The sequence below is a fragment of the Carlito syrichta genome, unplaced genomic scaffold, assembly GCF_000164805.1.
Source record: "Carlito syrichta isolate Samal-C Ts95f unplaced genomic scaffold, Tarsius_syrichta-2.0.1 Scaffold309195, whole genome shotgun sequence".
Lineage (NCBI taxonomy): Eukaryota > Metazoa > Chordata > Mammalia > Primates > Tarsiidae > Carlito > Carlito syrichta.
This window is the reverse complement of record NW_007253291.1, coordinates 518,386-545,833: the sequence shown is the minus strand read 5'-3', so window position 1 is coordinate 545,833 and position 27,448 is coordinate 518,386. Positions and strand designations below refer to the sequence as shown.

General features: G+C 38.9%; 2 protein-coding genes across 5 annotated transcripts in view; one reads left to right on the top strand and one right to left on the bottom strand.

Annotated features, from left to right (window-relative positions):
- Window positions 1–488: 488 nt before the first annotated feature.
- On the bottom strand, window positions 489–27,448 carry YWHAB (tyrosine 3-monooxygenase/tryptophan 5-monooxygenase activation protein beta). 4 transcript variants are annotated; one of them, XM_021717033.1, is made up of 7 exons: window positions 27,444–27,448; window positions 22,873–22,881; window positions 7,787–8,089; window positions 5,505–5,628; window positions 4,477–4,640; window positions 2,891–2,986; window positions 489–2,604 (listed from the first exon to the last, which is right to left on the bottom strand). In XM_021717033.1, the coding sequence occupies exons 3-7, from the start codon at window positions 8,084–8,086 to the stop codon at window positions 2,548–2,550; spliced, it is 741 nt and encodes a 246-aa protein (XP_021572708.1). In that variant the 5' UTR covers window positions 8,087–8,089; window positions 22,873–22,881; window positions 27,444–27,448; the 3' UTR covers window positions 489–2,547. The 4 variants fall into 4 exon arrangements, with proteins under 4 accessions (XP_021572708.1, XP_008065103.1, XP_021572709.1 ...); XM_008066912.1 differs by lacking the exons at window positions 22,873–22,881; window positions 27,444–27,448 and adding an exon at window positions 21,889–22,170; XM_021717034.1 differs by lacking the exons at window positions 22,873–22,881; window positions 27,444–27,448 and adding an exon at window positions 21,889–22,093 and having other exon boundaries at window positions 5,505–5,625.
- RIMS4 (regulating synaptic membrane exocytosis 4) overlaps window positions 22,183–27,448 on the top strand; it is a 145,516-nt gene continuing 140,250 nt past the window's right edge. The window contains exons 1-2 of the mRNA XM_021717036.1: window positions 22,183–22,306; window positions 22,908–22,991. The gene's annotated coding sequence lies outside the window, so the exon portion shown is untranslated. The remainder of the gene's footprint in view (window positions 22,307–22,907; window positions 22,992–27,448) is intronic.

The window sequence follows — 27,448 nt, the reverse complement described above, 5'->3', positions numbered from 1 at the left end:
GTTAGTGTGGACGTTTTCAGAAGGAGGGCAAATTTCACGCAAACAGTGCTGCAGCCTATTATAAGGTGTTAGGACAGGTGACCGAGACCAGTATAACCTTGGTGATGACCATGTCTTCTGCAACCATGGTCTTGGTTACATCTCACTAGCTTGGTTATATATCTCAGGGTTAAAAACCGGAGAAAGAGCCCCCTTTGCTTGAATACAATGCAAATTACTCGTCCACACCAAATCTTAGAAGCCACAAAAGAAGACCTAACACACCTGGAGGGCTTGTTGTGGAAGGTGGAGAGGCATCAAGTGATGAGTGGAAAGAGGCTGTTTAATTAATAGTAATGTCTTACCCTTTACAACACCTTGACAACTGGTTCTAAACAATGAAATAAAGCTGCTTGTTTATTTTTAGAGAGAACCAAAAATAAGTGTGATCAGAATAGTTAGTTACGGTAGTGACAGAGATAGTGGTGACACATCAATTCACAGGCAACTAACTGACAAAACTTTTTATTTCACTTTTGAATTTTTACACTTTTCCTGATTATTTTGCGTAAGGTGAAACTAGAACTGTTTAAAAGACATACACAAATCTAGTACATCAATAATCGGGGATTTTTCTTTTTTTGTTGTTTTTTGCTATACTATTTTCACAACCACGGGTGTGCTTGCTAGGCATATAACCATCACAGAAGCAAACATTAGGCAGAATACTGGCAAGGAAAAACAAAGCAAGAAAGAGCTACCAGATATACAGACAGGCTTGTTTCCACATTCACTACTGCATTTTCAAGCGCCAAGTATTAACTGCACATTTTTGTTCAGCTAGAAAGGAGAGAGGGACTTTTTTTTTCTTTTTTTGGTTTGTTTTAAATCAGTGCATGAGTTTTTCTTTTCTCATTTCAGCAGATGGGCACAGATGAACTCTATAGCTACATGGAATGTTAACAGTAGAGGGGTGATGCTGTGAGACCGACGGACCTGGCTATTCTTGATTCTCTCCACTGCAGTGTCCTCACAACATCCCTGCATTATAGGGTCTTGTTTAAACACATCTGAGAACTGAGCTGGATGAGTACACTTGGGAGATCTGGTGATAGGTACTAACAAGCATTATCAGGGTCGGCTGCGATACAGGGAGAAATCATGGATATTTAAAAATACTTTTTTGATTCAGATCTTGGTATGACTGAAGAGCCACAACCATGTTGAGAACCGGAGGAAGTCAGAGCTATGGTGCCAGAAGCTCTTCTCAACTCTTTAAAGCAAGGCTTGCTCACCAAAGTGCTCACCAGTGTCTCTCACCCCTGCCCATATATAGCATTAAGAAGTGAACATAAGACAGATAAAGATAGAATTCAAAAAGAAAAAATGTAAGGAAGCAGAAAGACATAAATTTAAAAAGAGAAAACCAAAGTCAACAGTCACAAAGGATAGTGGGAAAGAATGTTTAGATTTCAAAATTTAAAAGCCCCGAGCTAGAAGGAACCTGAAGACTGAGTACTCCTCAAGTGAAAGGCAATCTCTACAGATCATTTTTTCTTTCTTTCTTTTTTTTAAAGAGACAAGGTCTTGCTATATTGCTCAGGCTGGAGTGCAGTGGCTAATCAAAGGTGCATTCATAGCCTGGCACTACAGCTTTGAACTGGGTTCAAGTGATCCTCCTGTTTCAGCCTCCCAAGTAGTTGGGACTATAGGCAGCACCACTGTGCCTAACTCAGAACATTATTCTTAAAGATATTATCCAGAAAACAGATAAGGCCATTCATAAAACACACGGCTTTTTTTTTTTTTCTTTAGCTTAGTGGTAACAATGAACAGATTCTACTATTAAAGCACAAGTTGCAAATTGGTAAACACACTGCTGTAGGAAAGGGGAGTTAGTCAGAAAAGCACTATAACTTTCAAGGTGTCATAAGCCAGTTATCTGCCACAAGAATTTCAGGCTTTGAGTTTTCTTAGAGGAAGACACTGTGGACATTTGTGGTCATGAACTTTTGAGTGGCAACACTCCAAACTGGTCAAGTGCATATAAGCTCTGAACAAGCAGAATTACTGTGAATTACCATTAAACTTGAATGCCAAATGATAGGTGTCTCACTCCAAGTCCCAGCATCACAATATAATCTCTATAACTTTCTGTACAACTTTACAATGGAATTGTATTTCAGTGACTATTTTGATATCAGATTAAACTTTCCAAAATGTTACACATAATTCAGGTCTATTTTTTCTACCAGTAAGAATTCTGCTAAATTACAAAACCCCATAATCACAGTGTTCAGTTAAAAAAAAAAAAAAAATTTAAACACACAGTAATCCTGTCAATGTTAATCAAAATCAAGACTTCAGAATGCCGTGGCATTTATGTGACCGATCTGAGTTTTAGGTACAAATACCAGCTGTTTATCCTATGAACCATTTTTGCTAGGCTGAGGCTGTGAAAAATCGAAAGTCGATGTACGATTCTTTTTTTTTCCTTTTTTATCGCACAAAGGGATATATGTAGAGGGTACAGAGTGACACTGAACAGATCACAAAGCACGACAGACATTAGTTCTCTCCCTCCCCAGCATCTCCTTCATCTCCCTGGTTTTCTGACGTCCACAGCTGCAAGAGAAAAAAAAAAAAGCTATAACCAAAGTATGGCTACAAAAACTTACCTAGGTGGGCAGCCCAAACTGTATAATCTTAGTTCAACTGTTTAAAATTCTTCCTATATTACTGTAGACAGTGATGACTGCAAAGGCCAAAACCATAGCAGTCAATTATAACCAATTAACAATTAAAAATTTTAACTATATTTAACAGGGCACAAATCTCTCCTTGAATTTTGGAAAATTAATAAACAGGTGAATAGGAAAAAGACTATAAATCCTCTAGAAGTGACACTTACAGTGAGATTGTCCCTAAGTAACTGCATGATCAGGGTGCTGTCTTTATAAGATTCTTCATTCAGCGTATCCAATTCAGCAATCGCCTCATCAAATGCCTAAAACAAAGAGCCCTTAGCAAAGAATTCACAAGTTCTCTGGAGCCAACTTTTTCTTCTGCTAAGTGAATATCATTTCTTGTCTTGTACAGTACTTTTGGGGGAACCTGGCTATTATTACCTCGTTTGCCAGTTATTTCAGCAAACATATAATGCATGTTTATAAAGCACCAACCAATGATGACAGAAATTACTAGATAAGAACTTTGCTGTACCTAATAAGCAAACAGTATTATTGTTAACCCTAGCACAGTCATCCCAGGCAAATTCACAGGCTGATACATTACCAAAGACATTTCTGGCAATACTCTATTTAGAATTATTAATTTTTTAAAACTAAAATTCAAAAGGTATGGATACAAAGGATAACGGGAGAACAGTGAAACATCACTAAATCTAATTTAAGTGATGAAACTTTCAGAATTCACTTAAGACACCTTTTCCAAATAAAAAAAAAATTTCAATTACTGTGTGCATGTTGAAAGAATACAAAAATATGTAGAAAAGGCCAAAAGAAGATGATAGGAGGTAATCTAGCACATAGAGAATGATCAAGGCTTTACAGTCAATAGGTCCAAACTTGAATTCTCTACTCTTATTCACTAAGACTGTGGGCAAGTAAACACCTCAAATCTTGGTATAAGGATGACAACATATTAAGCAAGGCCCAAAGCTTGATAAGAAACATCAAACTATGTTCACCTGGAACTTTCTACAACTACCCCCAATAAAACAGTAATTAAACATAACAAAAATCAGCAGGAGATATCAAGAATCAAAAAGTAGTGGGTCCACATTTATTTCAAAAGGGATACAGGATATACTCCTAGCCCCAGAAAATCTTTCAGAAAAGTCCAAGACAATGAGTATGAGGGGGACTCAAAAAGCCCTGGAATTTATTTATAAAAAACTGTATATTTATTCTTACATGTTTAAACTTCAGTCACCTTAAAAAGTACTCTCCATTTGATGTAATACACCTAACAAGATACTTTTTCCACTGCTCAAAACAGTTTCTGAACTCGTCAATTTGGATGCCTGTTAGTAGTGCTTCTGCCATTTTTTGTTTCACCTCTTCTACATCAGCAAAACGTTTTCTCTTTGAGGACTTTTTTCACAGAGAAACAAACAAGTTGCTCAGGGCAAGATTGGGTGAATGGGGAGGCTAGAACACAAGGGTCATGCCATTTTTGGTCACAAATTGCTGACCACTCAGCATGGTATGGGCAGGTGCATTGTCATGAAGAACCAGTCACCTGTTTGCTACAACTTGGGATGTTTCTTCCATAAATCATGACACAACCTTCTCCAAACTTCCAGATAAAAGTTGGTTAACCATTTGATCTGGAGGAACAAATTCCAAGTTTTCTACAAGGGGCCCACCCTCCAAAAGATAATTCAGGGATTTTGGGGTTCCCTCCGTATGTTCAGAAATAGAAAGCATTACCACTGATTTACTACAATCACAAGCCACAGAGAGTCTTTCTCACCGTTTTTGCCAGGCTGCAGGCCTTTTCAGGAGAGTTTAGAATCTCATAGTAAAAGACTGAGAAGTTAAGTGCCAGGCCAAGTCGAATTGGGTGTGTAGGCTGCATTTCTTTCTTGCTAATTTCAAATGCTTCCTGGTAAGCCTGCTGGGAGTTCGATACAGTGGCTATACGATGAAAAATATTAAAGGCTGGATTATTTCACAGGTGGCAAGACACATTGGGACCACTATCAAATTATTTTACCAAACTGAGAAGGAGCAAATGATCTATCAAATGAAGTATCAATGCCTCTACCATTCAATTATACATTGGCTAAATATTTATTCTAAGCCAAGTACTATTATAATATTATACAATGCTTTGGAGGGGTAAACAAAGACAATTATGGCAAAGTTACTAAAGCAGTTAAGAAATACAGGCATAACTTTTAACAAGATAGAATATAGAAAACAATATGCTCTAGTGGAATGATCATGGGCTTTACAGTCAATAGGTCCAAACTTGAATTCTCAACTCTTATTCACTAAGTCTGTGGGCAAGTAAACACCTCTTGTAAACTTTGGTTTCTTTATCTGAAAAACGGACAGATTGCCACCTAAACTTACAATGTTGTGTGGGGAATAAATGAGACTCCAAAGTACTTGGCATATAGTGGGCACTTAATGTGTGGCCATGATTACCATCATAATAATACATGTGTTAAGAGAAATGCATCACTCTGGTAGTTTTATACCACCAAATATTTTAAAGTTTCACCTCTAAAGAGAGAGCAACCAAATAATTCCCAAGATAAAGATCTCTTTATATGCACTATGCACCAGACTTTTAATGCCTTCCATATCTGCTCCATAGACACATTTTCATTTGTTAATCACATGACTTCCTTTATCACAATGCTGAGTGATAAAGAGATTCTGAGTGCTGTGATGTTGGTGTCTATGGTGAACAGACAAAACAAAAACTGTTGTCTCTATGAAAGAAGACTGCTTCTGTTACTGGTCAAATTTCTTTTTAAAAATATTACTTACTTTGTTTATTGTCTCCAGAAGCCACCTCAGAAAGATACCTGAAATAATCTCCTTTCATTTTCAAGTAGAACACCTTACTTTCTGGTTGTGTCGCATTGGGAATAAGATATTTGTCCAACAGCTCCTAAAAAATGATTTACATTGTTAAGACTTTAAAATTATTCACAAGATGTTTGAGATTCAAGATGCACACTACTGTTTCTAAATAATTTTCTCAAAGATTTTAATAAACTCTATTTTTCATCGAAGTTTCTAAATGTTGTTTAGCCCAGGTCATAACAGCAGATGCCTGTATTTTTCTGTTAAAAATCACTTTCACCATTATAAGGGGTTAATTAAAAGAGCCATACAATTAAATGCTTTGTAGGCCTTAAAAATGATGCAGAATTACACAGATAACACAGAAAGGTGCTCAAAAGAAATCTGAGTGAAAAAAAGCAGATTATAAATACCACAAGAATCCTATTTTAATATTAAAATATGTATGTGTACATGCACACAAATACATAGGGAAAAGCCTGGAGGGACTATGTTAATAATGGTTCTCTGGGTAATAGAAGTGATTTTTTTTCCACTTTCTTATTTATAATCTTCTGCCCTGACCCCTTCCACCCCTTTATAAGCTCATAAACTTGTATTACTTCTATAATTCAAGGGGAAAAAACTTTCCATTTTGGGAAAAAAAGGTGATAATAGAACAAAACTGTCAAGAACTACGGTCAGAATCAATTCAATCTGGGTAGAAATCCCTCTTCTACCACTTATCTGTATCCATATGACCCTGGACAAAATTACCTAACCACCCTGAGCCTCAGTTTCCTTGGCTATACAATGGGAGTTCATGATAGCCACCTACTAGGATAGTTATGAGGATAAATGAGCTAATGTAAATAAAAGCACTTAATATGTTGCCTGGCATGTAGTTAGCACTCAAAGAGTAGCTAATACTATTAATAATAAATTCCTTTAAACATTTATGCTTACAACAAAAGTAGTTCTGAAGGAGTCCAAGCTTCGTATACAGAGCAATATTTTCGAAGAGTTGTTTTAGAATGTGTCATCCTGAAAAACTGGTTAAGAGGCAGTAAGTACCATGCTCTTCTTCACATTCTTTCAGATGCTCTTAAAAGCTGGTCTACATTTCAGGAATTATGGAACTTTCTTGCCCTTGGAATGCATGCCATACTTCATCTGAGTACCAGATGTACCTAACATTCAGGAATTAGTGCACCATTAACAAACCCCCAAATTATCAACCGGCAACAATTTAGCCATGACACTTTTTACACTATGAGTCTAATAAAATAAAAGCTCAACACAAAGCTTAGTTATAAGGGGACTCAATCAATCCAAGTGAGAAGATGCAAGGGGCAGTAGTTATTTTAATATTCTTTGCAGACAGACAAGGCTTAACTCCTATGGGTTAGGGATGAGGAGTACTGCCTGGTGGCTGGCAAGCTTTGTATTGGTTTTCTTTCTTTCTTTTTTTTGGGGGGGGATACTGGTTTTCAAAAGAAAGGTATCATGGGCAGAAATTTGGAAAGACAGCCAGCAGGGGAGGAGGTAGATCCAAAAGTGTGAATTCCTTTTCCCTTCAAAGAGGCCCTCACCGTTCATTTTTACCTGATTTCACCTGGAAGAAAAAAGTTCCCAGTGGGCTCAGGATGTGAGAAAGACAATATGACCTTGATTTGCTTTAGGATATGTACCCCTCCCATTCAACCCCAAATATGGCCAAAGGGAATCAATCATCTGACTAAGACTTATGTAGAACACAGGAGAGGAGATCACCAAACACTTCTGATTTGCCTTTCAAATGCATGCTGAACTTGATGGATATGCCTACCTTTCAGACAAAAACAAGACTGTACAGTCTGAAGGGGAGAGGCTGAAAGGCAGCACAGGTTTTTGATCTTGTCCCCCCTACCAGAAATGACATCACTACTTAGACTAATATACTCAATAGCCTATCGGTGGCTTCATCTATTAAAATCCTATCTGGCCTCATTTTTAAAAGAAAAGATGGGGGGATGTCGAATAAATGTTCCTATTTTTTTAGTCTTTCTGTTAAGAGGAAAATACTCCAGAAGTGATTAACAACCTCTGATCAAGCAAAAGGTGAGAAAAATCACGTTATATGCTTAAAAATTAGATGCAAATGACTTGCTGTTTTCCACTATATTCAGACACCTCTCTCTCATAACGGGTTCAGAGTATGCCTTTGTACATTAAATTAACACTATATAGAACTCATTGTTTAAAACAAAGCACTGCCCTCTTACCAGAACATCGTTGCAGATGTCCTGCAGCTCTGCCTCAATCTTCTCACGGTACTCTTTGCCCATCTGCTGCTTCTTCTCATTCCTTTCTGTTTTCTGTTCAATGCTGGAAATGACACGCCAGGAAGAACGGCGAGCACCTACTACATTCTTGTAGGCGACCGAGAGCAGATTTCTCTCTTCATTGGAGAGTTCATGCCCCTGTTCCGTGACTGCCTTCATGGCTGCAGCCATATCATCATAGCGCTCAGCCTGCTCAGCAAGTTTGGCTTTCTGTACCAGCTCACTTTTATCCATTGTCATTCCCTAGAACAAGAGCAAGAGAAAAAAAAAAAGAGAAAGCAAATGTTAGGCTTCAGGGCCCAGGAAACATAAGTGTGAATCTTCTTCTAACCCACCTGAAAAGAAGCATACTAAATGTGAAACATCTAGTTCCAAGTGCCATCAAATACTTTTGAGCACCTACAGGGTTAAGTACTTCATCAAGACCTTTTTATTATTTTGGTCAATTAACTTTCCAAACAGTCCTGTGGAGTTTACAGCTTTCCAAACAGTCCTGTGGAGTTTACCTTTACAGCAACCTGTTTTCCCTTCTTAGGAGTGGTTCAGAGAAGGCATGTGATTATGTCCAGAACAACACTGCAAGCAGATGGTAGAGTCAGAACTCAAACTAGTCAATCTGCCTCTAGAGGTTTTTTCTTCTTCCATTATGCCAATTCACCTCCCCAAAACAGAGACTACTTAATAACTATTTAAGATCATCTAACTACGTCTTTTACTTCTCTCAAAAATAGCCTTTTTAAAAAACAAACCTTAGTCTAACTCTCTCTGTAATATAGTAAGTCCTCTCTTCATTGTTCTGTAAAGAATCATCTAGTTTGACCAAACCTGTTTCTTCCAAAAGTATAGGGAAAAATACTTTAAGTATGATGACTGCTTCATTCTTGAATCAAAAGATATTATTTTAAATGATCTGTATGACTGTGCCTATCAAGCAGTAGCCTCCTAAAAAATTGAAGCCATCATTATCATATCTTCTGCAATTTCCTAACTTTGTTACAAGGATACACTGCAGAGGAAGAACATGAAATGGAGGGGACCCAAAAAATCCCAGAATTTATTTTTTAAAATTGTATACTTATTCTTACTTGTTTATACTTGAGTTACCTTCAAAGTACTCTCCATATGATATAATACACCCATTGTGATGCTTTTTCCACTGCTCAAAACAGTTTTTAAATTTGTCAGTTTGGATGTGTTTTAGTGCATCTGCCATTTTTTGCTTCACCTCTTCCACATCAGCAAAACATTTCCCTTTGAGGGATTTTTTTTCATCAAGGAAAAAAGTTGTTCAGGGCAAGATTGGGTATTAGGATGGGGCACAGGGGTCAAGTCATTTTCGGTCAAAAACTGCAAACACCCCGCATGGCATGGATAGGTACACTTGTAAATCACCCATCATGAAATGGACAGACACATTGAAAGAATCTCCCTAAAAAATTCAGTGAGGCTCAATGCTGCTTCTCACAACAACGCTAGCTGGTACATTGATGCCAATGGGTTCTGAGAACACTTACCTAGCAGGGGATACCTGTACTACGAGTGGCCAGTCCTCCAAAAGATAATTTCGTTTATTTTTTAGGTCCCCCTCATAAACTAGTGACAAGCAGACTTGGGCTCTATAACCTTGGTTAAATCACACAACCTGACAGCTTCAGTTTCCTTACTGGAAAACAAGAACACTACCACCTTTCTTAATAATTTATCAAATTCTTTACATATACCCATCAGTAACTATCTCTTATTCACGTCACCTGAGTCAATCCTCCACTACAATAATCATCATTATAGAGTACAGTAATTTGGAGTAATACACACCCAAAAAGTTGTTTACTAAACTCAAAGTTTGTTTTATGTACTGTTATTTTAAATTTCATTATATCTATCCGTGGCATTGGGTAAAAAATAATGCTAATATTTTAAGGTATCAAGAAACTGAAATTCTACTTTAAAGAACAGCAGGAATGTCAGTATTTTAAAAACAAATTATTTCATTACTATACGCATGGTATCACAATTTAAGGTTCTAAACATGGTTGATAATTTAAAAATAGCAAAGAAAGCATAAATTCTAATCACAAAATGGCGTTGCCTCAAGTCATTTCTGTATTTTCAAGAGAAAAGTCTACACACAGAGTCCCATCACATAAACATGTCTTATCAGACAGAAAACAATGATCTAAATACACTCAAAATTTAGGCAGTTCAGAAAAAAACTGATTATCCAGTTCAGAACTATGATTTTCTTCCTACTGCTTATTAGCTACATCATATTCAGAGTTGCATCCTATATAAGGTTCACTAATTATAAGCCTACAATTATGAAGCAAGTCTCACCTTGATCCATCTGATATCTTTCCTCACAATACTAGAATGAAACTAAGGTAGAGATAGTAACCCTCATGAAATATTCTATTTACTCCTCTCTATCTCCCTGCAGTTAGGAGGGGCTATATGATAGTTCTGTCCAACGAAACATAAGCAGAAATGAAACTGTTTCCAGGTTACTACTGTGAAAATTCTGTGTGGTTCCCCAGGCTCCCTTTTCTTACAGCAGCCACCTAGAAGACTATGTATTCTAGATGGTGCAGCCACACAAATGCAATGGTGCATTTTTTGTCAGCCCAAGTCCCTGGATGACTACACAATGCAGAATCCTGCAGGCCTGCATTGCACGTGCAGGATGAGAAATAAACTTTTGTTGGGTTTAGCTATTGACATATTTAGGGTGTCTGTTACCACAACACAACCTACTCTAATACACCAAAAATACTCTATCATCTTAAAATTATCCATCCATATCCACAGGTTCCACATCCACAGATTCAACTAACTGTGGTGGAAAATGTTACAAGGGAAAAACAAAAACAAAAAACCAAGCATCTTTGGATTTTGTTATCCATGGGTCCTGGAACCAATTACTCCGCAGACACCAAGGGATGACTCTACTGTCTCAGTATGTCCTTCTTGTCCATAGTCTTTGAGATCAAGACAGTATCTCCCTCATTAAATAATCCCACTTCACTGTTCCTAAAAGTACCAGGCATAGCAGGGAGAAGCCAACTTTCAATGATTCAATGAACTTTAGAAAATTTCCAATCTGCAGACTAATTCAAAGTTGAAAGTCTGAGGCCCACTTATGCAACTCTACCTATGAAACATTCCAAATAATAAAGTGCTGGCCAAAGCCAATTCAGAGCTAAGCTATCCCAGGCAGTATTATTATAATGGAGTAGTAGAGAAATATAAAGAATCGACAATTGCTAAAAAAAAAAAAAAAAAAAAAGCCACAAAATTCTTTGGCTCTACCAGGCCTTGAAATTAAGTATCTCCGGCCAGAAGCAGGGACTCAAGCCTATAATCCCAGCACTTTGGGAGGTCGAGGTCAGAGGACTGCCTGAACCCAGGGGTTCAAGGCCAGCCTGGTCAACCTGGTGAGACCTCGTCTCTAACAATATATCAAAAAATTAGCTGGGTGTGGTAGTATACGCCTATAGCTCCAGCTACTTGGAAGGCTGAGGCGGAAGGATTGCCTGAGCCCAGTAGGTCAACGCTGGGGTGGCCATGAGCGAGTCACTGCACTCCAGCCTGGGCGAGAATGAGACGCTGACTCAAAAAAAATAAAAAAATAAAAAATTAAGTATCCCTGTTACTTCTCTCCTTCACAAGCATCAGAAATTAAATCATACTTCTCTAAAGAATCCAGACTACTCATTGGGTCCTCCCAAATGCCTTATTTAACAAAATAAACAGTAGTCTTCCTAGTTTGGGGCCAGCTGTTTTAAGCTGGAGATTACTGCAAGGGTTCTTAAGAGATCAAGAACCATCATGATACAGTAAGACCGAATGCATGCCTTAAAAAATCTGCATCCATTATCTATCTGTTTCAAAGACTTTTAATTATACACACAAGAAAACAATTTACAACAAACAAAATCCATAGCTAAATGTCCTGATGGCTAATGCTTACATAACTTTTGACTTATATAACATGGATTTTGAAGCAGCTAGACCAATTTTCAACAGGAAATGGGTTACACAACACCCAGCAGTTTGGAGGAAGGCAGCAGAAAAAGGAGAAACGAAACTGTTACTATTTCTACAATAGACCTCCCATCCATAATCTTTCCCTAGTCTCACTCTTTCAGTCACTCATTATCTCTAGCCTCCTTCATGTCTTTGCTGTAAGACTCATCTTCCTAAAGCTCTAATCAAGTCATTTCCTGTTTAAAATTCTTTAAAGTTCCCTGCTGCTGGCAGCAATTAGATTTCCTCCTGTCAATGGAAGCTTGCCAGCCTATCTTCCATTCTTTCCCACAACATACCTTCCACATCATATGTGCTTCTACCAAAATAGTTTACTTACACACAAAGTGTGCTTTCTGTCTTTGCTCACTAAGTCACTCTCTCTACCTGGAATGGCTTTTCCCTTTTACTCCTCATACAAAATTCTTCACAGCATGGCTCCAATGATATCCCCTCTATGAAATGTTTCTTAAACTGCTTAAGCCACCAGCCACATGAGGTTATGCACTGAACATGTGCTTAGTGCCACATGTTGGAATAATATTTTGTATACAATGGGTTAAGTAAAAAAAAAAATTATTAAAGTTAATTCATTTGTTTTTGTTTTTGTTTTTTGTTTAGTTGGAGTCTTACTCTATCGCCCAGATTGAACTGCAGTGGCACGCTCCTGGCCACCACAGCCTCGCACTGCTGGGCTCTGGCGATCTTTCCAGCCTCAGGCTTCCAAGTAGCCAGAACTACAGGCATGCCCTACCACATCCGGCTAATTTTGATTTATTGTAGAGACAAGGTCTCACCAAGCTGCCCAGGCAGGTCTCGAACCCGCGGGCTCAGGCAATCCACTTGTCTCAGCCTCCCAAAGTGCTGGGATTACAGGCTGAGTCACCGAGCCCAGCTTTTTTTTTTTAAATGTAGCTACCAGAAAACTTTAAATTACATGTGGCTCACATTCTATTTCTATTGGATAGTGCTGCTCTAAGATGAACATTCTCACAAAGCATTTCATCTATATCTGTCTTAATGCCTTATATTTCTTCAGTACTAAAATTACTTGTATAATATCTCTTAAGACCCTTCCTGCACCATAAGCTCCTTTAAGCATATCTCCCACAGCATCCTGCACATAATTGGTATGAACAAATATCTGCTGAATGAATGAACAGATCCTGAAATGGAAGAATAATAAAACTGCAAATTTGCAATAGAGCTCTCTTTTCTTGAGTAATTCAAAGCAGCTATTTCTCACAAGACATTAAATCTTTACTACATTTATACCTCATTCCTTGTACTTCTGCACCCTACTTCAAAATTACTCTTCATAAATTACCTCTTTAGTTTTGCCTTCACCCTTACTCAGTAACTTTCAACGATTCCCTTTTGGCCACTCCATCAAATCTAAACTCTACCTCACTTTCAAAGTCTTTCATAACTTGGCTCTTCTTTACCTGTTAGGCTTTCTCATCCACTGTTCTCCAAGACACATCCTTTTCTCAAGCTAGACATCACCACGTGCTCAAACATACTTGAAACAATTTTTGTAGTTTCCTTCATCTAGAACGCTCTATTTCCTTTACTTCCTGCCTATGCAAACCGTATCCATCCATCTAGGGCCAGAAAGCCCTCCCTGACTGCCCCAGTCCACATTGACCAACCCTGCCTATGACTCCAAATATACTTGTAGCCCATTACACAGCCTAGGGCTTTTTTATGCCACTCTGTGGTACAGATGATGGGTATGGTACCATTTACAGTTTCACGTGTGTGTGCCCTCAAAGGAAAGCTTCACATTTATTTCATAGAACTGTGATAAGCACAAAACTCATGTTCAGATGAGTATCTGTGAAGTTTTTCAGCAAATCATTACTGGGGGAGCACAAGGAACACAAGCAACCTATATATGGTATAGCAGAAAGACAACAGGACTGAGTGTACAATGTGCCATTACACAGCCATGTGAGAGTGTTAACCCTCAGTCTTCCAACCTATAAAATGAAGGTTAACAGTGTCTACTTCAAAGAAGTTGAGGGGATGGGAAATAAAGGATAATAATTATGGAAATCTTCCTTAAAAATTGCACAGTGCAAAATCAAATCTGAAGTACTGTCATTTCTTTCATTGTACCTACACTGTTGTATCCCATAAAATGTGAGCTTAGATTTTTAAATATACAATTCCATGGAAGGAAAAGCTAAAGTTTGCATCAATCTTGTACAGGAAATGAACATGTTATGTTAACATTCCTAGATAAGACTACTTCTCAATGTCCTCAAAATGGGTATACATGTTAACCGTAACTGACTTTTCTTCATTAGTTCCTAACTTAATTTTCCAGAGATAAGCAGTGACAGTTTATAACCAGGACCTAATTTTCTTCCTGACTTTGAATAAATGTCACATCAAAAAAAAAAAAAAATCAAAAGTAAAGAAAAGCAAGCCTTTATTTGACTCCTTAAAAGCTTTAAAAAAAGACTAAGTCTCATCATCAGGACTGGCATCACCACAGCAGAGCGAAGATACCAGAGCAGACATACTCATTACAGGTCATAGATGGGCTAATCCTACAGTGAGCCAAGACATTTTCCTTGTACTAGGCATGTTTCAGGAAGACACTGATATGCTTGAGAATAAGAGTTCTCAAGCACACCACATGATGATGATGGCTATCAATCTGTTCTAAGCCACTGGATACAGCAAGTCAGAGGACTGGGAAGCATTGGTTGATAAAAGCAGCAAATGCTTAGTGAAAACAATGGGAACAACCTAAATTCCAACGATAGAGGAATGGTTAAAAGAGAAGAGATAGATGGTACAAGATTACCCATGGCCATCAAAAAAAGGAATTTAATGTTATGGAAAGATTCATTTAAGAGTTATGAAAAATGAGGGAAGGAAACTGCAACAACCGTATTTCATTTTTGTAAAAACATCCCCTATAAAACATATAAACATGAACAGAAATGTTAACACCAAATAGTTAGCAGTGATTATCTTTCCAGTGTATCTCTGAGTGATAACATTATTAGAATCTTAATTTTTCACCAGGTGCAGTGGTCTCACAGGCACAGTGGCTCACACCTGAAACCCCAGCACTTTGGGAGGTCCAGGCAGGAGGAGTGCTTGAGACCACAAGTTTGAGACCAGCCAGGGCAATATAGCAAGACACCATTCTCTATAATAAGTAAAACAACAACAAAAAACCTAGCCAGGTGTGGTGGAGCACACCTGTAGGCCTAAGTACTCAGGAGGCCCAGACAGAAAGAGCGTTTGAGGCCAGGAGTTTGAAGCTGCGATGAACTATGATTGCACCACTGCACACCAGTCTGGGAGATAGCAAAATTCTGTCTCTAAAAACAAAAATAAAAATTCACATTTTCTTATCTTTTTGAGTTTTTTTCAAGTATGTGTTACTTTTTGTATTTTTATAATAAAAGTTTATTTTCTTTTTTTAAAGAAAGGCCCTGGTACAGATAAACAGAAAGCTATGAAAAATAATTCTAAAGGTGCTTAAAAATAACAGATTTTTCTTCAAATAAACAAAATGCCAATCAGATAAGAAATGTTGAAACAAGAATATCTATAAACCAACACAGTCCCTCAATTCTTTACGTAAGGAACAATTTTCTAGTGTAGGGTCAAAATACTGAGAAGTCACTTGCCAGTGGCTGTCTAAAGCAGTCCCAGGATAAGGACAAAAAAAACCAAAAAAAACCCACTATTGCTTATCCATATTTTTTTTCCTAAAAAGGCACTGCAAAGGCAGAAGAGAAAATGACAGCTGTGGCCTTTAGAAGCATTAACTTTCAACTATGTTTTGTTTTCAAGGAAAAGAACACGCTTAATTCTAAAATCATGAGATTTAATTGAGTTTAAGCAACCTCACAAAAATGCAATGCATATTATCCAATATGTGTTGAAAAAAACTGCAAAATGAAAAACCACCAGTATTTCCAAGAACTGAGTTTTAAAAAAATTACAAGCACTGAGTTTAAGCTCAGAGACCTTAAACTCTAGTGGTAGGAACATAAGAATAGCACATGTACACTTAATATGAACCACTTTTTTAAAAAGATGGCACATATTTAAGGGTTACAATGCTTTCCTTTGGAAAAACAACTCGCTAGAATTAGAGGAAGAGGATTAGTTTAAAAGTGGCTAGATCCTGACTTGTTTTATGGGATGGTAGAGGTCTATATAAAAGATAAAATGGGAACTCGACAGGAAAAAAATAGATGTATGAATAGAGCGCATGTATGCTTTTCTAAATGAAACAGAAACCAAAGGCCAAAACAGATAAAGAAATGAGAATAATTATCAATTCCAAGTGAGGAAATTCAAAGGAACATCTTAAAAATCTAGGCTCACTTTCGGTGGGGTAAGAACTGACCACAAATTCTAAATAGCATTCACAGATGTACCATTCCAGATAAAGCATCCACAACATTGCAAAGTAGAAGTCAGAGTTCTGGAGTCACTCTGCTGAAGGAAAAACAGATGCCAAGTTACTACAGGAGGGACTGAGAAAGTCAGTGGGACCAGGTGGTTAGTGGGTGTTAATCAGAAAAAGTTAAGTACTCCTGGCTCTCAAAGAAAACTACTCACTGAAAAACACCAGTTCTAAAAATGTCTGTGTGCCATTCTACACACAAAATTTAGAGTCCTGTAATAAATTTAATTCCATTCAAACATTCGCAGGTTCTTTGTTAGAAAACAAAACACAGCATATCTGTAATACAAAATCATTAGCACTATGTCCAGTGAACATTGAACTGTGGAGGGAAACTGTACCTCTATTTCAAAATCTCTTCTCTCTTCACATCCAATGTTGAGCACCATTACTAATTATGTCCAATTAGCCAAGGTTAAACTTAAAACAATGAAGGCGTTAAGAGATAGGCCCAAGGCCACACAAGTGAATCAACAGCAGATATAACAAAAGTTGATTTCTTGGCTTTAAGTGATCAATCCAAAAAGACAGTATGTTAATTCTGATCCATAAAGACAGCCCAAGTGGTTGACCTTGTCAATAAGTTCAAAAGTTTTGGACCCACCAACATAATGAAGCTACCCAGGCCAATTTGCCAGTACTGCATACCAAATCCATAGGATACCTGACCTCTGAGTCTATTTTCTTATCCATAAGATTCTTTTAAATCTAAACTGTTTTCTTTAAAGACTTTGAAAAGTCTTTACCTAGGCCCATTTCTCAAGTAACACTTATCACAATTTACTGTTAAATGTCTTTGTTGGTCCCCCACACTGGATTGTGAGCTTGAGGTAAGAATCCAGACTCTTATTTTTGGACACCCAGTGTATAGCACAAAGCCTACCTTACTGAATATCTAACTACTCAAGTCAATTGATGCACTTTAAAAAAGTAAACAAGCTGTTATTTCCTATATGGACAAAAGGTAGGTAGAGCATATCTGACCTATAAAATACAGAGTGTATTTATAGTCTAATTTAGATTATTTTTTGGGAAAAAAAAAGTCATCTCTGCTCTAATCAGGAGGCAACACTACATTTTTTGACTAATATTTTTCAGCTACCAATCATATTTATAGAGTCAAACTGAGTTTAAACAAGCCTTTGGAATGCTTTCTGTCCATCTCTTCCATTCAAAAGTCCAATCAGTTACACAAAAAGCCAAACACAGTATATTAAGTAACAAAAATACCCATCATTTATGGTCTGCAAAGCACTTAGGGATTCATATAAATTCATTTGATCCTAAGTATCCTATGAGGTAGGTGACACTGTCCCTTTTTTAGGTGCAAAGAGTAACTTAACTTGCTCAGGGTCACAAAACTATATATAGCAGATATGAGAGCTAAGATAACATCAATTTTAAAAGTAATGTTCTTTCCTCTATGTAGCACTATCTCTTAAAGATCAATTATGATTCTCAAAGCACACATAAGGAAAGGACAGAATTGTCAACTCTTTTGAAGAACCATACAAAGTTATTACAGTAGTTTTAGAACTAGCCTATTAAGTAATTTATTTAGCTTTAAAAATCCAAATAAAATCAGGGAGTTAAAAACAGCATTAAAAACATATGCCAAAAACTCATCAAACAAAAACTGTCAAAGAAGTTTTAAGGTAAGGCTGTCAGTTGAGAGCAAGCAATAATAACAGGGCTCATATCTACTTTACTGTAGCCTTCAATCTCTGTGTCCTGGTCAAGGCCATTCAGAAATAACTTTCCTTACTGAGTCTCTTAGGGAAAACAATAAACTATCCAGTGCAGAAAAAACTTACCTGACAAAAGAAGTGGCCAGACTTTTTTTTTTTTTTAAGTCAACTAAACTACAATCTGCTGGGAATGACTCGTTCTCATGAGACCACTTATCATTTTCATCTCATTATAAGTTCTAGAAATATGTAACTATAGCTCTATTAGAAGACCTTTTAGTAGAAATCAGTAATATGACTGGCTTTTAGCACACATATCACAAAACAGAAAGCACTTTCAGTCTATTTTTTCTCCTTCAGTATTCCCTGCAGAAGAACTCCCTCAGAATTCAGCTCCAACTGTTAGCTTCTCCATCATGACTTCAGATGACTGCTAGGATCATACTCACGTAGAGATGATCAAAATGGCTCTAAAGCTTACAAGTTGCTATTATATTACCACAATTTCTTGCTCCCTAACTAGTGTGACTGTTATTTTTCCCTAGAAAAATGTAGAAAGCAAGGAACTTAAAAGTCCTTTTACAAGGACATTTTGGTCTTTTCTTTGGTATTCTCATTTAAAGGACAACTGCTTAGCTTGTTGACACCAAAAGAGCAGGTAACATAACAAGATGTTATGATTTAGAACTCTCTCCCTACTTACATAAGTACATTCTCTCATTTCCTCCTTACCAACAAAATATGGAAAATCTACAGAAAAAAATCACATGATAAACAAAAATCAACAGAGGTCATAACTGCATTCTTTTAGATGAAGAGCTTAGGATTGCTTGCCACAGAGTAACTGATGAACTTTCTCCCAATATGAAGCAAGCAGTAGAAAAACTGGACTTTTCACAAGCTTGCTTCCTCATGCATACCAGCAATATCATCCTTACAGGACAGAATGAGTATACCCCCAATAAATTACATCTATTTTCAAAATTAACTAAAATTCCTGTTCAAACACATTTAATAGGACACATAAAATGAGAAGTTAAGGTAAATGATGTACTTATAGAAATCTATCACTCCTTAGAGTCAGTCTATCTGGGTTTGATTCCTGGTTCTGGTACTTACCTTGTGTTCTGTGTGTGTCAGAACTTGGAAAAACTTATTCTGCTCTGCACCTTAGTTTCTTCATCTGTAAAATGACACTAACTATCTCAACACTCAATGGTTGTTATGAAGACTGAGTTACATGTGCAAAGTGCTTAAAACAAAGCTTTTACATAGTACGAGCTAGAAGTGGCAACTATAAACTAATTGCCTGATGTTACCTCATCACTTGGTGAATAAATCACAAATGAAGGAATTCTATATACCAGAGGTGCCAAAAAAATGTATACACATTTTAGATGTTCACAGTAATCAGAAGTGTCTGGACGCTGATGGTAACCACTTTCAGCACCTCTTGTAATTACAGAAGTCAACATGACTTGTATTCATCTTGTTATTGGTATATATTGAGTATTACAATTTTAATAGTTTTTTCTTTTTTAAAAACATGTATACATTTTTGGGGCACCCTCTGTATATATGTCTATAATATACAACATATATACTATGTCTAATCTATATATGTATATATTCATGTTTATGCTCAAATAACATCTATTTAACACCTACTATATCACAGATGCTTATTTTAATTAGTTTGTCACAATGTATCAAAGGCTGCATTACCATTTGCACTATACAGATGAGAAAATGCCTCAGAAAAACTGAATTTGCTATATGCAAAGTGAAAAGTTCAATAATAATACATCATTTTTTGAAAGCAAAATGTGCACAAAGGAGGGTTGGGTCCCATCAGAATGTAACTGGAGAAAAACGAAAGCAAATAACAGTGAGCCCTCTGGTTAAAAAAACTAAACTAAAAGCGTAGATTTAACAATTTAGTTTGTAAAAAGGCCTCAAGACAAATCTGGAGATAAGAAAACTAAGAATTAGAGATTGATTAATATCCTGAAGATCACACAGCTAGAAAATACTGCAAGAACTGAACCGAATTTACCTGACTCCAGGTCCAGTGCTCTTCCTGTTTCCTGTTTCTGTATCCTGTACAGCTAAATGGGCAAAATGCACTTTTTGCAGTGGCCCAAATATCTGAAGACTCTGCCCAGAGAACCAGTATCATGAGAATTTCCTCAGCCTGGTTTTACAGAAGCTGCATCCCTAATCTATAGAGCTCCAATTCTAAAATGGCTTCAATATAACACAAGCATTGCATGATGGGAAATATAGGATTATAGGGTAAGAGTCATACTCCAGAGGCTGACAGTCCATAAGTATTTGCTACTGATGAACGAAGATATACACCCCGAAAACTAGGTGTGTGTGGTCTAGGTCAAATCACCTCATTTCTCACAGACTTCATCTTCAAGATGGGAGAATGGCTTCTTATCTCACTGAAGGGAGAGGTGAGGAAAACAATTCAGCTGTTGCAACTGGATTATTAGCCTTCCATTTTGAAGGCCACATTAAAATTTCTAATTTAAGTCCAATTAAATGAACAGGTTTTACACTCACCAAGCTGTGTGCTACTAAGGACATGAATCCAAGAAAAATGAGAACTCTGACAACTCAGATATCCCTAAGTAAGAAATGGGGTGCACCAGAAGCAGTCACTAAGAACCAACTAATACTGATACATATACATTTCCAAGAGGAAAATGCAAAAAGTCATGGTGTCCAGTTCTATAAACTGCATTTGTGCGTAGTTTCATAATAACAACTGAGAGATTAAGAATGCTTCACCTTTCTGGTTTGGCTCCCAGGGCTGGCTGATTTTATATGATCATAATATCATCTTGCCAAATTCCATCTCCCACACAGGGCAAGTAAAATCAGAATCTGATGCTATCTAGCCTTACTAAAGAGAAATGCAGTGAAGGCAATGACAAGAGACATGCATTCTGCAGAAAGGTTGGCAAATATTACATTGGAGTTCTCCATTTGTAATAAAGATACACTCACCTTCTGAAGCAAAGGGGTCCAAATCACTCCCACCTCTTTTTCCCAACGAGGGAGGCACCAGGCAAATTTCAGACAGAAAAACGCGCTTACATAGAGTATGGGGAAATTTTGGATGAAGACACAAAAGCTTCTGGCATTAAAAAGAGGATAAATACCATGGGAAAATATTCCGATATCAGCCTCTAAGATTTTTTCCTGGGGATCTGGCCTGACTCAGTAACCAGTTTCAATAAATGTATTTTCTTGATTCAACCCCAATCCTGTTCTTCGGGAGAATCTTGGGTCTGCCAGGTTCCATAACCAGTGAAGGATGATGAAATGGCTTTACTGCAAAGTGGGAGGGGGTTTCCTCCTTGCTGTCTCCCAAGGTTAAACCACTTATTCTTCTAGGAAGAGTCAAACAGGGACACTGGGGTTCAAGAACTTACCCGCCTTTGATTAAATTTTAATTTTTTGGAAACCGGAAAGCTCGGAGCAGGGGTGACAGGGCTGAAAGGGACGGTTCTCGCCGACCAAGACGCAGGGAGGGGTAGTGTGGAGATCGAAGCTAGACAGCAAGGGAGTGTCCGGGGTCCACGACTCCACTGTCCCTTCCCGCGCGGTACCAAGCCGCGCCCCGCAGGCCAGGCAGGGCCGCAGGCGGTGAGGGAGGTCCGAGCCTCTCCAAGAAGCGAAGGGCCCGGCCCCGGAAACAGGGAGGGGCCGCGGCGAGGCCGGGCCCGCGCCTCAGGCTGCCGCGCGGGACCGAAAGGGCAGCGCGCCGATACCCCCTGGGGCCCACCCACTGGGCCGCTGTCATCGCAGCGGCCTGAGAGGGGCTTCGTGCTTGGGCCCCCGGGGGCCCTGGGCGGGCCCCGCACCGCACTCACCGTGGAAGGTCTACAAAGGGCAAAGACGCTTCCAAGAGAAGCTCCAAACTCAGTGACCGCTTCCTTCCCAAGCCCACTCCTCAGGTGGCGGCGGTGGAGACTGCAGCGGCTGCAGTGGCGGCAGCGGCGGCAGCTACCCCGGCTCCGGAATCGGCGGCGGCAGTGGCGGCAGCTCCACTTCCGCTCCGGGCACCACTTCCGCTCCGGCCCTAGCCCCGCCCCACCCCGCGCCTTTTCCTCATTGGGCAAGCAAGGCACGGGGTTGCCCCGGACGCCCAGGAGGGGCGCTGATGGACGGGAGGAGGAAGAGGAGTGGAGGGCTAGGATGCTGCGTGCTGGGAAGGGCGCTTTGCCCGGGGAGGGAGCCGGGAGGATAGGCGAAGGTGAAGGAAATGGGGCAGGGGCGTGGGAAGAGGAGGTAAGAGGAGTTAGGGCGGAGCTGGGGGTGGAGGTCAAGGAACTGGACGTGTGGGGAGGATTAGGAGTGAGGTTTAGGTTGGGGATTGCCCTCTTTTCTTAGGCTGGAAACTGCCAGGGCCAGACCCGGCGACTTTGAAGGTCGTGGGTTCCCACCCCACCCCAAAAGTAATCCTGTATCAGAGGCTGAAGTCAGTCCCCTTTTAATGTGTGCTTTGGGAATACTGGATCTAGGGAAGAACAGAAATTGTTCATCCCTAAATTTTCACGTAATCCTCCTTTCAAGCCTTCATGGTAGTGTTTCCTCCTTTGGTAGACTGAAGAGGCCACAGGAAGAGGTACCAGAAATCAAACTTGCAAAGATGTTTTTTAAAAACTTATGCATATGATTTCTTCATTTCTTGGGATGATACCCCCTTCCCAAGACTGGTAGAAGAAGTTTCAGAAAAGGAAACAGGCCTGCATGATTCTCCACTACCATGACTGCCTTCACCATTAGCAACACCTACTCCTTTCCAGGTAGTTCGATCTTAAATCTTAAACCCAGTCCTTTAAATTGACTCTCACCGTCACTCCCTCCCTTTCACTTATTCTTTCAACAGATGTTGAGCAAGCTTTCTACTTGGTGCTGGAGACAGCAATGAACAAGACAGACGGGATTCTGCTATCTTGAAGTTTACAGTCTGGTAGGAGAAAAAAACCAAAAAAAAAAAACAGGCCTTTGTGTCTTTACTTTACCCTAACTTAGCTTAATGATAGACTTCTAATTCCCCACACTCTACTCAGCTCTGCCCCATCAACTGCAAAGCAATCTTTTAAAAATATTATTCTAATCGTGTCCTGTTCTTGCTTAAATCCTTTGGTGATCACTTAGACTTGGAAGACTATATGTAGTTCTCTGAGCGTGACAGTTGAGGTTCTCCAGAAGCTACTTTTCAGCCATTACCTGCTATTTCTCCGCCATCATAAATACCCCAGTTTAATTAGATGACTCCTTACCCTCTCATTGTTCCATTTTCAGTATTTCTAACCTGTTTGACTTTGTTGCCAACATTTTTTTTAACTGAAAGATTTCTATATAAACAGAAATCTGCATCTCTGCTATGTCTGGCAATACTGTGTCCCCATTTCTGTGGCAACAATTGACTGAAGTTAAGGAGAGGTGCATACTCTAGATTGGACATGGACTTTCCAAAATGCCAGTATCTCCTCCTGATTTGGGTCTGCTTTCCTTAATTATGTTATCTATTGTATAGGCATTTATGCCATCGACCCCTGTACTACCTACCTTTTAAGTTGAAAGATTGAGAGTATGTTGTGTAATGTAAACAGCTTGGATTTGAGTCAAAACCAGTGGATTTGAATCCTGGAGAAATTTCCTAGTGCAAAAATTTCCCCATGAGAACTGTCTTTGGCAGACCAAAGACCAGTAATCCAGAGACTACTCAGGTCGAAGTAAGCTTTAAAGTGATGTGACTGTGCCTTATGCCCCTATCCAGAGAATAGACTAGTAGATCAGAAGGTCATAATGATTATACCACAAATGACATCAGTGCATTGAGGGAACAGAAGTGCCCTTTGTCAGGCATCCCTGGTGCCTGCTAAAAAATTACATGGATTAGCTTCTTTCACCATCTCTGCATTCCAAGCTAGAGGTCAGCAAACCACAGCTACTTTTTTTTTTTTTAAGTCAGAGTCTCTGTCGCCCAGGCTGGAGTGCAGTGGCATGCTCATGGCCACTGCAGCTTCAACTTGCTAGGCTCAAACAATCCTTCCATCTCAGCCTTCCAAGAGCTGGAACTACAGATGCATACTACTACGCCTGGCTAATTTTTTTGATTTATTGTAGAGATGAGGTCTCACCAAGTTGCCCAGGCTGGTCTTGAACTTCTAGGCTCAGGCAGGCCTTGTACCTCTGCCTCTCAAAGTGCTGGGATTACAGACATGAGCCACCATGCTCAGCTTCTGCAATTTTAATCTACCCAGTTTGTGGTACTTTGTTATGGCAGCCCTAGGAAACTAATAGACCTATTGAGAGACATCTTGATCCAACTTTTGACAATTTTTACCACTATAACCACTTACGTGCCCACTTATGTGCAGATTTTTGTGTGGACATAGTTTTTCAGCTCATTTGAGTAAAATCCTAGGAGCCTGACTGTTAGATCTTAGGTTAAGACTATGTTTAGCTTTGTAAGAAACTACCAAACTGTTTTCCAAAAGGGTTGTACCATTTTGCATTCTTACCAGCAATAAAAGAGAATTTTTGTTGTTCCACATTCATGCCAGCATCTGGTATAGTGAGGGGTTTTGTTGTTGTTGTTTCTGGATTTAACCATTTGAATAGGTATGTAATGGTATCTAATTGTTGTTTTAATTTGCAATTCCCTAATGACATAAAATGTTGAGCATCTTTTCATATATTTATTTACCATCTGTATATCTTTCTTGGATAGGTATATGTTCAAATTTTTTACCCATTTTAAATTGGATTGTTTGTTTTCTTACTGTTGAGTTTTAAGAGTTCTTTGTATACCAGTCCTTTATCAGATATGTGCTTTGTAAAGATTGTCTTCTAGTCTGTAGCTTGTCTTTTATTCACAGTGACCTTGCAGATCAGGAGCTTTTAATTTTAATGAAATCTAACTTACCAATTTTTCTTTCATAGATCATATTTTTGGTGTTATATCTTTAGCCTAAAGAAAGAAACAGAGGCAAAATTAATATAGAGTTTATTCGGACCAAGTGTGAAGCCTATAAACAGGGAAACACTAGGAAGTGCTCCGGAGAACAAAGGAGAGGCTCAAATTTTTTCAAGAAAAATGGATGACCTAGGAGAGGGGACGATTACAAAAATTGTTTTTCAGGAATTCTCATTGGTTTACAGAGATTAATATTGATTAGTGATTAGCTATACATTGTTGAAGTATAGAGTATGAGCTATGATGTACAGCACAGGGAATTGTTAGGTTAATTTATAGCTATTGGTGGCAACACTACCAGGTACTGTATAGCAGGCAGTTTTGAAACGATTACCTAGTTTTTGTTTTGTTTTTTCGTTGTTTTTTGTTTTTGTTTTTGTTTTTTGAGTTGGAGTCTCACTCTGTCACCCAGGCTGGAGTGCAGTGGCACTTTTACGGCCACCCCAGCATCAACCTGCTGGGGTCTGGCGATCCTTCCACCTCAGCCTTCCAAGTTGCCGGAACTACAGGAGCGCACTACCATGCCCTGCTAATTTGTGATTTATTGTAGTGACGAGGCCTCATCAAGTTGCCCGGGCAGGTTTCAAACCTGCAGGCTGAGGCAATCCACTCGCCTCGGCCTCCCGAAGTGCTGGGATTACAGGCTGAGCCACCAAGCCTGGCCTTGATTACCTAGTTTAAGATGGGATGAGACATGAATGCTATTACATTTCAATACTTCTTTGAGCTTGATAATTTAAAGGAACTCATATTCCTCAGATAAAAAGTGTCTTTCCTTTTTCATGTTGGAAATCTGCTAAACCCAAAGTCACCTAGATTTTCTTCTGTGTTATCTTTTAGAAGTTTTATAGTTGGCTTGGCGTGGTGGCTCAAGCCTGTAATTCCAGCATTTTGGGATGCCGAGGAGAGAGGAGTGCCTGAGCCAGGGGATTCTAGACCAACCTGGGCAACTTGGCAAGACTTTGTCTCTACAAGAAATAAAAAAATTAGCTGGGTATGGTGGCGTGCATGCATGTAGTTCCAGCTACTTGTAAGGCTGAGGTGGAAGGATCGCCTGATCCCAGCAGGTCTAGGCTGCGGTGGCCATAAACATGTCATGGCATTCTAGCCTGGGCAACAGAGTGAGGCTTCAACTCAAAAAGTTTTATAGTTTTTGTGTCTTACATTAAGTCTGTGATTGCATTTTGAGTTAATATTTGTCAAAGGTGTAAGGTCTGTGTCTATATTCATTTTTTGCATATGGATGTTGTTCCAGCACCATTTGTTAAAAAGACTGTCCTTTCTCCATTGAATTGTCTTTGCTCCCTTTCTTTTTTTAATTTTTTATTTTTTGAGTTGGAGTCTCACTCTATCACCCAGACTGGAGTGCAGTGGCACGCTCACTGCCACCGCAGCCTCCAGCTGCTAGATTCAGACAATCCTTCTGCTTCACCCTTCCAAATAGCTGGAACTACAGGTGTGTGTGCCACCATGCTCAGCTAATTTTTTGATTTCTTGTAGAGACGAAGTCTTGCCATGTTACCCAGGCTGGTCTCGAACCCATGGGCTCTGGCAGTCTGTTCACTTTCACCTCCCAAAGTGTTAGGATTACAGGCATGAGCCACTGCGCCTGGCCTCTTTGCTCCCTTTCAAAGACTAACTGATTGTATTTGTGTGGGTCTATTTCTGGGTTATCTGTTCAGTTCCAGTGATCTATTTGTCTTTTATTTTGGCCAATACCACATTGTCTTGATTACTATAGTTTTGTAGTAAGTCTTGAAGTCAAGTAATATCAGTCCTCTAACTTTGTTCTTCTTCATCACTGTTGGTTGCTCTGTTTCTTTTGCCTTTCTGTACAATCAGTTTGTTGATTATGTGTTAGGGTTTTTACTGGGGTTGTGCTGTCCATGAACATTGACCGTCTCTCCATTTATTTAGATTGGTTTTTTTGGTTTCTTTCACCAGAGTTTGGTAGTTTTCTTCACATACATCTTTTTTTTTCTTCTTTTAATTTTTATTTAAAATTGTGAGGTACAATTCAGGGTTAGGTATACAAATATTCACTGTGCAGTTTCCCTTATCGGTGAGGTGTGTTCCCCCCTTCCCCAGGCAGATATTGACTACTGTCAATCCCACCTCCCCACCTCTTCACCTCCCTCCCCGCAGTTTCCCACCACTTTCAATCCTTTTCTTATAGTAATACGGTAGTTGTTCAAGGTCCACTTATGAGTGAGAACATGTGATACTCAGCTCTTTGTTTCTGTGAGAGATCACTCAGTATTAAAAACTCTAATTCCATCCAGGCTGCTGCAAAGTTCATGATTTTGCTCTTCCTTATGGCTGCGTAGTATTCCATTGTGTATATGTACCACATTTTTTTTATCCACTCCTCTTTTGGTGGGCAGCACAGTTAGTTCCATGTTCTTGCTATTGTGAACAATGCTGTGATAAACATACGTGTG

What these genes read in the sequence shown, in the direction of transcription:
- YWHAB (XM_021717032.1), bottom strand. Translation starts at nt 20,180, where the DNA reads ATGATACTGGTTCTCTGGGCAGAGTCTTCAGATATTTGGGCCACTGCA. An exon ending in AGCACTGGACCTGGAGTCAG is followed by an intron (nt 8,090 to 20,057) that starts GTAAATTCGGTT and finishes CTCTTGTTCTAG; the next exon opens with GGAATGACAATGGATAAAAG. An exon ending in TACTTAGGGACAATCTCACT is followed by an intron (nt 2,605 to 2,890) that starts GTAAGTGTCACT and finishes TTTCTCTTGCAG; the next exon opens with CTGTGGACGTCAGAAAACCA.